The 13,879-nt window shown below is 45.1% G+C and overlaps 1 protein-coding gene across 1 annotated transcript in view; it reads left to right on the forward strand.

Annotated features, from left to right (window-relative positions):
- The window catches only part of LOC137528721 (class I histocompatibility antigen, F10 alpha chain-like), a 38,512-nt gene that overhangs the window by 5,731 nt on the left and 18,902 nt on the right, over nt 1–13,879 (forward strand). Inside the window, exon 2 of the mRNA XM_068250232.1 lies at nt 13,414–13,674. Within this exon, the coding sequence (XP_068106333.1) occupies nt 13,414–13,674 (261 nt within the window). The remainder of the gene's footprint in view (nt 1–13,413; nt 13,675–13,879) is intronic.

Genomic DNA, 13,879 nt, shown 5'->3' on the forward strand with positions numbered 1-13,879 from the left:
GGGGAGGTGCATGAGAAAGTCACAAGTTCCACAATCATCAGCTTTGTGATCCTTAAAGCGACACTAAAGTGAAAAAGAAAACAAAACAAAAAACTTGTTTCCACCACATTCCTTTAGAGCAGGGGTCTCAAACTCAATTTACCTGGGGGGCCGCAGGAGGCAAAGTCAGGATGAGGCTGGGCCGCATAAGGAATTTCACAATTGCGGTACATCGCTGCCTCTGCCCGCCCCTCACTCTCCCTTCACAGAGAGGGGCGGGGAGAGGTGGCGATCCGTGCGGCGATTGACGTCAGAAGGGGCAGAGCTGAAGCTGAAAGCTCTGCTCCTTCCAGGAAATGCTGGCGGATTGCCCCCTGGGCGATTTGGGGGCTCTGGAGCCCTCATTTAGCGGCGGGGATGCGGCGGATTACTTGGGAGCACTGATCAAACTATAAGTAAGCTTTTGCCGGCGAGGGCCACAAAATATTGTATCGAGGGCCGCAAATGGCCCGCGGGCCGCGAGTTTGAGACCCCTGCTTTAGAGTGTAAGCTCACAAGGGCAGGGCTCTCTTATCCTTTTGTGTCTTGGAATATTATTCATTTCATAGCTTGCACTCAGTTATACATTTTAGTCATCATGTTACATTTGTCATTGTTTTCACCAGTTCTGTATCTTGTACCAGTGTCTATATTTGATGTATATCATTGTCTGTATCATTATGTACCCCTTGTTTGTTTTCCTACTATGTACAGTGCCACAGAATATGTTGGCGCTTTATAAATAAACAATATTAATAAGTTGTATGTGTAGTACGGATACTTAATAGATCATTAGTAGCAAAGAAAAGAGTCTCATGTTTTTATTTTCAGTTATATAAGCTTTACTTATAACAATGCATCATTCTGTCATCTTTACAATTTACAAACCACACTCTGTATTTTAAACTATAAAACAGAGCAGAGCTAATGACCCTTTACACTTCCATGCAGTAAAACCTTAACACAAACGGTCTCTCACTGTTTCTTTGATATATAAGTGCTTTAGAAAACGGGCCTATCTTCCACCCAAGTTGGGTCAGAGAGCCCAGAGAAGCACTTTTGCACAGATATCAACTGAAGTTTCTTAACTCTTCATGTTCTAGGAAACAATATGAGACTATTTTCTTTGCTACTAATGTTCTATTTCTAGATAGATAATATCTAGATAATTCATTATCTGATAACTTTATTTTTGCTTCAGCTTTGCTTTAATGCTGTATTACAGAACCACTAAAGGACATGTCTGGGATTTCCAGCAGCAACACCCTATGTTTGCACCATGTAGTTTCCTACCTATGTGCAATAAAGGATGTTTTAATTAATGGTTGCTGGCTATAATTACCAGCTGTGTAAAGCTGAATCACAGTTTCATACAGCCATACAGTTAAAAACCTGTCACTCTAGTAATTTCCTGTATAATTATCCTACCTACCTTACACCTAAAAGTAATGTCATCTATGTAAAAATCACAATTCCCCCACACCAGCGTTTGGTGTGTAAACGGCCATCTTGTCTAATAATGTAAAATGCACTTCAATCAGAAAGCTTTGCAGTCAGTAAAATATCAATCACTGTACCTTGCTCAGAGAGGTTGCCTGCTGTGGATTAAGGCCGATACAGACGTCGGATTTTTCCGAACGACGGGTCGCCCGGCGGATCGCTCAAACTCAGTCTTATCACGCAGACGACAGTCTGTACACACGCCCGATTTGGCGTGCGGACGACTGAACGACGGGACGTTCAAACGACCGTCCGGAAAAATTCGACATCTGTATGGGCCTTAAAGTGGACCCAAACTAAAAATACAAGATTTCAGAAATAAAATCTATTTTCTAAATTATAATAATAAATAGCAGCCTTTTTTGAGCTGCATGATGACAAATATAAAATATTTTACATTTATTGGAGAAACCCCTCCCTTCCTTTCATATTGCCGGCAAATAATCCAGCAAACTGGTGGAGTAGATGGTGTCCAGCAAAGGAGGAATTGCTAATGGCTGCCACCTGTATAACCCTAGTTATGCAAAGAGGAGGGTGAAAAGCATGCACTGAAATGTTCATAGGCTTGAAGGAGTGTTTATTTATATTTGTATGTGTCAGAGTGGTGCAACTAAATATTTTGAATAAAAAAAATGTTTGGTTTGGGTCCGCTTTAAAGAGACACTGAAGCGAAAAAAAAAAATATGATATAATGAATTGGTTGTGTACTATGAATAATTACTAGAAGATTAGCAGCAAAGAAAATATTCTCATATTTTTATTTTCAGGTATATAGTGTTTTTTTTCTAACATTGCATCATTCTCTAATATGTGCAGATTACACAACACTTAGCATTCAAAATGAGTCTTTCAGAACAGTCTGTGAAGTAATGACCTCTCCTCTGGCAGAGAAAAAGTAAATTGTTCAATAACAGTTGAGATAATAAAAGTCAGAAGACAGCCCTCTCCAGGACTTTGAAAGTCGTAGAGATTAAAGGCTTTTTTGTATAGAGATAACAACTGGAGTTTCTTAACTCTTCCTGTACTGGAAACTATTAGACTGATGTATCTGATCTTAATGTTTTATTTCTTAGCTGTACTACACATACAAATCATAATATCATAATTTTTTTTTTCGCTTCAGTGTCTCTTTAAGTGTTTCATCATCTGTACTCAGAGATAAAACAATTGTTTCTTGGCAGTCTTGCAAGCTCCCTGCAGCTCAATGTCCACAACGATAAACATCTCGGGAAAAGATGAAACTAACTACTAACCCTTACAGGCACTTAAAGGGCCACTTTTGCAAAAATAAATAAATAAAATGAAATGAAAAAAAAACCTCACATAAATAAAAAGCAAGACGTTTTGAATCAGGATGATAACACTTTACTGCTTCTACTATAAATAAAAAGTACATTGCAAATGTGCTATAAAATACTTTGCTCCTATATTGCTGTCACTTACAGTAGGTAGTAGACATCTGACAGAACTGACAGGTTTTGGACTAGTCCAGGTCCTCGTGGGGGATTCTCAGGAAGCACATAGTGAATGGCAGTTGCTCAGTCCAACTGCCAGAATAGTGTGTAAACAGTTGAGGGGGGGGGGGGGTGGCTTGCATCTTTATATAGATCCTTTTCAGGGAGTGCTTTGGTAAAGAATAAAATAATTACTGAGAATCCCCCAATGAGGTTATGGACTAGTCAAAAACCTGTCAGGTCTGTCATATTTCTGCTAACTACTGTAAGTGACAGCAACATAGGAGAGGAATAATGTATAGCTCATGTTACTCTGGAAGAAACATACTTATTTGTATGTGTTTACATGTATTTAAAATGTTACTATTTTTTGCAATAGTGGTCCTTTAAAGGGGAACTGAAGAGAGAGCTATATGGAGGCTGCCATGTTTGTTTCCTTTTAAGCAATACCAGTTGCCTGGCAGCCCTGCTGATCCTCTGCCTCTAATACTATTAGCCATAGCCCCTGAACAAGCATGCAGCAGATCAGGTGTTTCAGACTTTAAAGTCAGATCTGACAAGACTAGCTGCATGCTTGTTTCTGGTGTTATTCAGATACTACTGCAGAGAAATAGTCCAACAGAGCTGCCCGGCAACTGGTATTGATTAAAAGGAAATAAATATGGCAGCCTCCATATACCTATTACTTCACTTCCCCTTTAAAAAGCATTTGTCCTTAGGACTTGTAACAGCATAGTTCATTGATTGGGAGAGAGGGAAATCTTGACTACTTCTCTGTTACATCGTGCTGCACTCCTCCCTGGTGCCTGGGTTGGACATAGTCGCTCATGAAATTTGAACATTAAAAGTTAATTAGCTGTCTCATGGATTTGAGAAGCTACAAAGGAGCAAAGCCACAGTAAAGAATTACGTTATTGTTTTATTTAGATGAGACACAGAAAATTTATATTGTGCTTTTCTCCTGGTAGACTCAAAGCCACTAGAGTGCACTCAGCAGGCAGTAACACTGTTAGGGAGTCTTGCCCAAGGTCTCCTACTGAATAGAAGCTGGCTTACTGAACAGGGAGAGACGGAATTCAAACACAGGTCTCCTGTGTCAGAGGCAGAACCCTTAAAGGACACCCGAGGAAAAAATAAACTAATGAAATAAACAAGTACTAGCCAACCCGCGTCGTAGCATACGCCGCATCTATCTATCTAATAGAGTACGTGCCTCAACCTTGAAGCAAGAAGAAGTAGGCTTTCCATGAGAAAATGTATGCGTGCTCAAACACCAAGTTTAACCCTAGCAAGTCTGGCTTTGCAAATCCGGCCTAATTGGCTATTCATGAGGCAATGCTCATGCAAATATGCATTTGCTTTCGCATGCCAAACTATGCAGGGTCAAAAAACCAATACTGCAAAGTGCTCTCTCGCTGCCTGGGAACCACAGCGGCACCCCGGAGTGGGAGGCTGGGTGGCGCAGCTGCCCCCCCCAAGCGTGGCCAGCGCTGGGGAGAGCCGTCCGCACCCACCTCCTAATATTAAAAACAGCCACTTACCTTAACGTCCATTGGGTTCTGCTACATGCGCATTAATTTTCTCATGGAAAGCATTTTGTGCAGTTTGTATCCTTTGGAGGCAGTTGGTGGATGAGTGCGCCTGTCCTCCCCCCCCCCCCCCCCCCCCCCCCCCCCTGGAGTGCTGTGTGTGAGCCAGCCCTGAGCTCTAAAGCTCGGGGTGACCCATGCTTCTCTCCTTTCTCATGTGGTGCCCCCAAATTAATGCGCATGTAGCAGAACGCAATGGACGTTAAGGTAAGTGCCTGTTTTTAATATTGGGAGGTGGGTGCAGACGGCTCTCCCCGGCGCTGGCCACACTTGGGGGGGGGGGGGGGGTCGTCCAGACGTCCACGCCACCCAGCCTCCCCCTCCGGGGTGCCGCTGTGGTTTCCAGGCAGTGAGAGAGCCTGGGACCCTGCGGTCCCCCCAGTTGTATAAAAAGGGGGCATTGGGAATCCTCCCCGTGGCGCTCCTGGAGGCCTGGAGCACACCAAAAACTGCTAGCATATCCGCAAAATGCTAGCAGATTTTGCAACGCTTTTTCTTATTTTTCTGTAGCATTTCACCTAGCATTTTGCGGTTTTGTAAAGCGTTTTTGGTGTAGTAGATTTCATATATTGTTACAGTAAAGCTGTTACTGAACAGCTTCTGTAACAAAAACGCCTGCAAAACCGATATGAACTGCCGTTTTTCAGAGCGGTTTGCGTTTTTAATATACTTTACATCGGAGGCAGAAACGCCTCCGCAATCCAAAAAATGCCTCACCTCGGGAGTATGCGTTTCAGCAAAACGCCTCCCGCTCTGGTGTGCACCAGCCCATTGAAATACATTACCCAAGCGTATCCGCAGCCGCAAGTGGATCGCAAAACGCTGCCGAACCGCTCTGGTGTGCACTAAGCCGGATAGTGCTAATGTAGCATGTAGCAGGGTTTGTGCATGCATTTGCATGAGCATTGCCTCATGAATAGCCAATTAGGCCAGATTTGCAATGTCAGACTTGCTAGGGTAAGGCCTCTTTTCCATGGACTGTGAATAGGCAGTGAAATGGCTCTCAAACTCTCACAACTGCTCACTGCTGCCTGGTAACTGCTTGCTGCTGCCTGGTAACTGCTCGCTGCTGCCTGGTAACTGCTCGCTGCTGCCTGGTAACTGCTCGCTGCTGCCTGGTAACTGCTCGCTGCTGCCTGGTAACTGCTCGCTGCTGCCTGGTAACTGCTCGCTGCTGCCTGGTAACTGCTCGCTGCTGCCTGGTAACTGCTCGCTGCTGCCTGGTAACTGCTCGCTGCTGCCTGGTAACTGCTCGCTGCTGCCTGGTATCTGCTCACTGCTGCCTGGTAACTGCTTGTTGCTGCCTGGTAACTGCTTGTTGCTGCCTGGTAACTGCTTGTTGCTGCCTGGTATCTGCTCCCTGCTGCCTGGTATCTGCTCACTGCTGCCTGGTAACTGCTTGCTGAGCACACAGCTCAACAGTCCGTGGAAAAGAGGCCTTAAACTTGGTGTTTGAGCACGCATACATTTTCTCATGCAAAGTACTTCTTCTTCTTGTTTGAAGGTTGAGGCACTTAGGCCACATACAGACATCAGACCATAGTCTTTGGAAAATGAAAGATCACAGACCAATCTTACCACCCTTCATGTAGTATGAGAGCCATACTCTACACAGTCTTTTCTATGGAGCTGAACTCCACATCAGGAAAAAATCTTTGCAAGATGCTGCACACACAGATGCTGTACAGACACAAAAGATCAGTATCTGCAAAAGATCTGTTCCTGCCAAAAATCCATTCCTGCAAATTGCAATGATAGTCTATGAGAACTGCAGATCATCATACACACATGATTTAACTGACATTCATCTGCAGATCAGATCCACCAGGATGGATTTTCAGATCTGCAGATCTGCAGATGAATGTCAGTTAAATCATGTGTGTATGATGATCTGCAGTTCTCATAGACTATCATTGCAATTTGCAGGATTGGATTTTTGGCAGGAACAGATCTTTTGCAGATACTGATCTTTTGTGTCTGTACAGCATCTGTGTGTGCAGCATCTTGCAAAGATTTCTGTCTGATGTGGAGTTCAGCTCCATAGAAAAGACTGTGTAGAGTATGGCTCTCATACTACATGAAGGGTGGTAAGATTGGTCTGTGATCTTTCATTTTCCAAAGACTATGGTCTGATGTCTGTATGTGGCCTTAGTCTATTATATATATACTAGCCGACCCGCGTCGTAGCATACGCCGCATCTTCTATCTATCTAATAGAGTACGTGCCTCAACCTTGAAGCAAGAAGAATAAAGGTGGGTACACACATCAGATAACAGTCTTTGGAAAATCAAAGATCACAGACCAATCTTACCACCCTTCATGTAGTATGAGAGCCATACCTACACAGTCTATGGAGCTGAACTCCCCATCAGATAGAAATCTTTGCAAGATGCTGCACACACAGATGCTGTACAGACACAAAAGATCAGTATCTGCAAAAGATCAGTTCCTGCAAAAGATCAGTACCTACAAAATACATTCATAGTCTATATCTGCAGATCTCATACACACCTTGTTTAACGGACAATCATCTGCAGATCAGATCAACCAGGATGGATCTTTGGATCTGCAGATGATTGTCTGATCTGCAGATGAATGTCCGTCAAACAAGGTGTGTATTATGCTGGGCATACATGGTACATTTTCTACCGTGTAATCGAGCGCTTTCTTATTTTCCACTCGTTTCTTCTTTTGTCCTGCCCGCTGGTATCGAGCGCAAAATCGATCCGGCGGGGCATCGGACACGTCGGAAATTATCAATCGAGCCATCAGCGGCTCGATTACATGGTAGAAAACATACCGTGTATGCCCAGCATGAGATCTGCAGATATCATAGACTATGAATACATTTTGCAGAAACTGATTTTTTGCAGGAACAGATCTTTTGCAGATACTGATCTGTTGCATGTGTACAGCATCTTTGTGTGCAGCATCTTGCAAAAAATTTTATCTGATGGGGAGTTCAGCTCAATAGAATAGACTGTGTAGGTATGGCTCTCATACTACATGGAAGGGGGTAACATTGGTCTGTGATCTTTCATTTTCCAAAGACTTTTATCTGATGTGTGTACCCACCTTTAGGCTTTCCATTAGAAAATGTATGCATGCTCAAACACCAAGTTTAACCCTAGCAAGTCTGGCTTTCCAAATCTGGCCTAATTGGCTATTAATGAGGCAATGCTCATGCAAATATGCATTTGCTTTCGCATGCCAAACTATGCAGGGTCAAAAAACCAATACTGCAAAGCGGTCGCCCTGCGGGAATAAGTTCATGCTACATTAGCACTATCCAGGAGCGCCACGGGGAGGATTCCCAATGCCCCCCTTTTTATACAACCGGGGGGACCGCAGGGTCCCAGGCTCTCTCACTGCCTGGGAACCACAGTGGCACCCTGGAGGGGGAGGCTGGGTGGCGCAGCCGACCCCCCCCCCCCCCCCCCCAAGTGTGGCCAGCGCCAGGGAGAGCCGTCCGCACCCACCTCCCAATATTAAAAACAGGCACTTACCTTAAAGTCCATTGCGTTCTGCTACATGCGCATTAATTTTCTCATGGAAAGCATTTTTTGCAGTTTGTATCCTTTGGAGGCAGGTGGTGGATGGCTTGCTCTGGTGGTGTGAGCCCTGGAGTGAGTAGTCTGCGCCTGTCCTCCCCCCCCCCCTCTGGAGTGTTGTATGTGAGCCAGCCCTGAGCTCTAAAGCTTGGGGTGACCCATGCTTCACTCCTTTCTCATGTGGTGCCCCCAAGTTAATGCGCATGTAGCAGAACGCAATGGACGTTAAGGTAAGTGCCTGTTTCTAATATTGGGAGGTGGGTGCAGACGGCTCTCCCGGCACTGGCCACGCTTGGGGGGGGTCACCTGCACCACCTAGCCTCCCCCTCCGGGATGCCGTTGTGGTTCCCAGGCAGTGAGAGAGCCTGGGACCCGCGGTCCCCCCGGTTGTATAAAAAGGGGGCATTGGGAATACTCCCTGTGGCGCTCCTGGATAGTGCTAATGTAGCATGTAGCAGTTTCGCATCGAAAATCCCGTTTTCGTTTTTGGCGAATTTTCACGAAAATCTTCAGAAATATTTGCGTTTTCGACCAGCATCGAAAATTCATTGTATGCGGATGCTTATGCCCTTATGCGGAAAAATGTCCACAATAATCCGCATGGAAATTCAGTCTATGCGGAAGTTTATACGGAAAAATGTCCGCAATGCTGCGCAAGAAACTTCTCTGAATGCGGACGCTAATGCCCTTATGCGGAAAATGTCAGCAATAATACGCAAGTAACGCGAAAATGACTGGCATTAGGCGAAAATTAACGCGAAAAAATTAGATGGAAAATTTGCTTGTCAAAACGAAATTAGGCGAAAATTCGGTAAAAATTTGTCGAAACAAATTTTTGCATTTTCGCTCATCACTGGCATGTAGCAGGGCGACCGCTTTGCGGTATTGGTTTTTTGACCCTGCATAGTTTTGCATGCAAAAGCAAATTTGCATTAACATTGCCTCATGAATAGCCAATTAGGCCAGATTTGCAAAGCCAGACTTGCTAGGGTAGGCCTCTTTACCACGGACAGTTGATAGGCAGTAAAATGCCTCTCAAACTCTTACAACTGCTCACTACTGCCTGGTAACTGCTCGCTGCTGCCTGGTAACTGCTCGCTGCTGCCTGTTAACAGCTCGCTGCTGCCTGGTAACTGCTCGCTGCTGCCTGGTAACTGCTCGCTGCTGCCTGATAACTGCTCGCTGCTGCCTGATAACTGCTCGCTGCTGCCTGGTAACTGCTTGCTGCTGCCTGTTAACAGCTCGCTGCTGCCTGGTAACAGCTCGCTGCTGCCTGGTAACAGCTCGCTGCTGCCTGGTAACTGCTTGCTGCTGCCAGGTAACTGCTTGCTGCTGCCAGGTAACTGCTTGCTGCTGCCTGATAACTGCTTGCTGCTGCCTGATAACTGCTTGCTGCTGCCTGATAACTGCTTGCTGCTGCCTGATAACTGCTTGCTGCTGCCTGATAACTGCTTGCTGCTGCCTGATAACTGCTTGCTGCTGCCTGGTAACTGCTTGCTGCTGCCTGGTAACTGTTTGCTGCTGCCTGGTAACTGTTTGCTGCTGCCTGGTAACTGCTTGCTGCTGCCTGGTTACTGCTTGCTGCTGCCTGGTTACTGCTTGCTGCTGCCTGGTTACTGCTTGCTGCTGCCTGGTAACTGCTTGCTGCTGCCTGGTAACTGCTTACTGCTGCCTGGTAACTGCTTGCTGAGCACACAGCTCAACAGTCCGTGGAAAAGAGGCCTTAAACTTGGTAATTGAGCACGCATAAATTTTCTCATGCAAAGTACTTCTTCTTCTTGCTCCAAGGTTGAGGCACTTAGTCTATTATATATATAGAAGATAGATATCTATCCTCCTTCTCCTAAAAATGACTTTTTAAAATATTCCACAGTTTTATTTTATATTTAAATCTACTTTTTATGTTTTTTCTGTTTTATTGTTTTTGCTCAATGACTCATTCATTGAAGTATGCCAGAGCTAAAATCTATGAACCAATGACCCTTTTTATCTCTTTCCTGCCTCTCAGAAACCATTTTCTGTTAGGAAAGTGTTTTATAGTTGTAATTTCTTATCCGTGAGGGTCACACTGTAGTCTGACCCAGTCCTGACTGGAACTGCCACTTACATACCTGATGTTTAACTCTTTCAGACAGAAAAAGAAAAAAGAAACACAGCCTAGTTATTTGTGTGCTACGTACTGTACATACCTGTCTATCTTATAATGTCACATGTCACCTCCGATATCCTTTAAAGGACAACTGTAGTGAGAGTATGTTGATGCTGCTTGGCTATCCTGCTGATCCTCTGCCTCTAATACTTTCAGCCATTAACCCTGAACAAGCATGCAGCAGATCAGGTGTTTCTGACATTATTGTCAGATCTGACGAGATTAGCCACATGTTTGTTTCTGGTGTTATTCAGAAACTACTGCAGCCAAATAGATCAGCAGGGCTGCCAAGCAACGGGTATTGTTTAAAACTAAATAAACCTGGCAGCCTGCACATACAGTGGTGTGAAAAACTATTTGCCCCCTTCCTGATTTCTTATTCTTTTGCATGTTTGTCACACTTAAATGTTTCTGCTCATCAAAAACCATTAACTATTAGTCAAAGATAACATAATTGAACACAAAATGCAGTTTTAAGTGATGGTTTTTAATATTTAGTGAGGAAAAAAACTGCAAATCTACATGGCCCTGTGTGAAAAAGTGATTGCCCCCCCCCTTGTTAAAAAATAACTTAACTGTGGTTTATCACACCTGAGTTCAATTTCTGTAGTCACCCCCAGGCCTGATTACTGCCACACCTGTTTCAATCAAGAAATCACTTAAATAGGAGCTATCTGACAAAGAGAAGTAGACCAAAAGCACCTCAAAAGCTAGACATCATACCAAGATCCAAAGAAATTCAGGAACAAATGAGAACAAAAGTACTGTAATTGAGATCTATCTGTCTGGTAAAGGTTATAAAGCCATTTCTAGGGCTGCACGGTTTTTCGGTTTAAAACCGAAACCGCGGTTCGTGGCAAGACGATCTGCTGATCGTCAGTACCATCGGTTTTTCGGTCCGCTGTTTAATACTTTGCTTCTGGCCCCGCTGTGCCCGGATTGGCCAGAAGCAGTGAATATGTATGAGGGTTAATGAGCAGGGGGGCGGATCCACTCCAGCGAGCGGCCGGGCACATACAGCATTACCAATCACTGGCTAGCGATGGAATGACGGCAGCGGTAGGCGGAGCTGTACAGAGCATACAGCTCCGCCTACTGCTGCCGTCATTCCATCGCTAGCCAGTGATTGGTAATGCTGTATGTGCCCGGCCGCTCGCTCGAGTGGATCCGCCCCCCGCTCATTAACGCTCATACATATTCACTGCTTCTGGCCAATCCGGTCCGCACTGCCTGGTTCGCTGTCTGTAATACTTTGCTTCTGGCCCCGCTGTGCGCGGATTGGCCAGAAGCAGTGAATATGTATGAGTGTTAATGAGCGGGGGGCGGATCCACTCGAGCGAGTGGCCGGGCACATACAGCAGCATTACCAATCACTGGCTAGCGATGGAATGACGGCAGCGGTAGGCGGAGCTGTATGCTCTGTACAGCTACGCCTACCGCTGCCGTCATTCCAACGCTAGCCAGTGATTGGTAATGCTGTATGTGCCCGGCCGCTCGCTGGAGTGGATCCGCCCCCTCCCCCTGCTCATTAACATTCATACATATTCACTGCTTCTGGCCAATCCGCGCACAGCGGGGCCAGAAGCAAAGTATTACAGACAGCGAACCGGGTAGTGCGGCGCCCCCCCCCCCCCCCCAGCATTTGAAAAAAAATCGGGGAAAAATCGAAATTGCAATTTCTGAGAGAAAAATCGCAATTTCGATTTTTCCCTAAAATCGTGCAGCCCTAGCCATTTCTAAAGGGTTGGGACTCCAGCGAACCACAGTGAGAGCCATTATCCACAAATGGCAAAAACATGGAACAGTGATGAACCTTCCCAGGAGTGGCCGGCTGACCAATATTACCCCAAGAGCGCAGAGAAAACTCATCCGAGAGGCCACAAAAGACCTCAGGACAACATCTAAAGAACTGCAGGCCTCACTTGCCTCAATTAAGGTCAATGTTCACGACTCCACCATAAGAAAGAGACTGGGCAAAAACGGCCTGCATGGCAGATATCCAAGGCGCAAACCACTTTTAAGCAAAAAGAACATTAAGGCTTGTCTCAATTTTGCTAAAAAAAAAACATCTCAATGATTGCCAAGACTTTTGGGAAAATACATTGTGGACCGACGAGACAAAAGTTGAACTTTTTGGAAGGTGTGTGTCCCGTTACATCTGGCATAGAAGTAACACAGCATTTCAGCAAAAGAACATCATACCAAGAGTAAAATGTGGTGGTAGTGTGATGGTCTGGGGTTGTTTTGCTGCTTCAGGACCTGGAAGGCTTGCTGTGATAGATGGAACCATGAATTCTACTGTCTAGCAAAAAATCCTGAAGGAGAATGTCCAGCCATCTGTTCGTCAACTCAAGCTGAAGCGATCTTGGGTGCTGCAGCAGGACAATGACCCAAAACACACCAGCAAATCCACCTCTGAATGGCTGAAGAAAAACAAAATGAAGACTTTGGAGTGGCCTAGTCAAAGTCCTGACCTGAATCCTATTGAGATGTTGTGGCACGACCTTAAAAAGGCGGTTCATGCTAGAAAACCCTCAAATAAAGCTGAATTACAACAATTCTGCAAAGATGAGTGGGCCAAAATTCCTCCAGAGCGCTGTAAAAGACTTGTTGCAAGTTATCACAAACGCTTGATTGCAGTTATTGCTGCTAAGGGTGGCCCAACCAGTTATTAGGTTCAGGGGGCAATTTCTTTTTCACACAGGGCCATGTAGGTTTTGAGTTATTTTCCTCACTAAATAATAAAAAACATAATTTAAAACTGCATTTTGTGTTCAATTATGTTATCTTTGACTAATAGTTAACGGTTTTTGATGAGCAGAAACATTTAAGTGTGACAAACATGCAAAAGAATAAGAAATCAGGAAGGGGGCAAATAGTTTTTCACACCACTGTATTTCTCGCTACAGTTATCCATTAATCAGCGCACTATCCAGCCACCACTGATCACAGGCCTCAGTTTCACAAGCACACTGCAAGGCCACGCTAGGTTTACACTAGGCAATGCAGGTGGCTGTGCTCATACAGCAACGCATGGCCTCTGCTTTGCTTTCTTTTTCAGTGCTTTTCAGAGTGAGCGTAGCTAAACAATCTATAAATGTCAGCTGCCTTGACAGAGCCTAATCCCCCTCACATATCATTTCTATTTCAGACTCGCACTCTCTGCGGTATTACTACACGGGCGTGTCGGGTCCGGGATTCGGGCTGCCTGAGTTCTCAGCTGTGGCGTATGTGGATGATCGGGAGATCCTGCATTATAACAGTGACACCCGCAAGCTGTACTCCAGGGCTGAGTGGATGAAGAAGATGGAGCCGGAATACTGGGAGAGATACACAAAATTATTCCACGTCCGCGAGCCCTCGTACAAGCAAGGCGTTCACACTATGATGGAGCGATTCAACCAGACTGAAGGTGGGACATTTCTTACTGTGTGTGTGTTATGTGACAAATGTATGTGACAGGTGGGAGGGGGCGCCCCAGGGTGTATATAGCTCTTGTGCGCTGTTGGAAACAATAAGTGGTCTTACCTCAGATGATGAATGAATTAAAATAGATATTTATTGGACACAAAGGCTGAGGCGTTTCACAGGCCTCACCCGCTTCTTCAGGTCAATAT

Source organism: Hyperolius riggenbachi, chromosome 8 (genome assembly GCF_040937935.1).
Source record: "Hyperolius riggenbachi isolate aHypRig1 chromosome 8, aHypRig1.pri, whole genome shotgun sequence".
Classification (NCBI taxonomy): Eukaryota; Metazoa; Chordata; class Amphibia; order Anura; family Hyperoliidae; genus Hyperolius; species Hyperolius riggenbachi.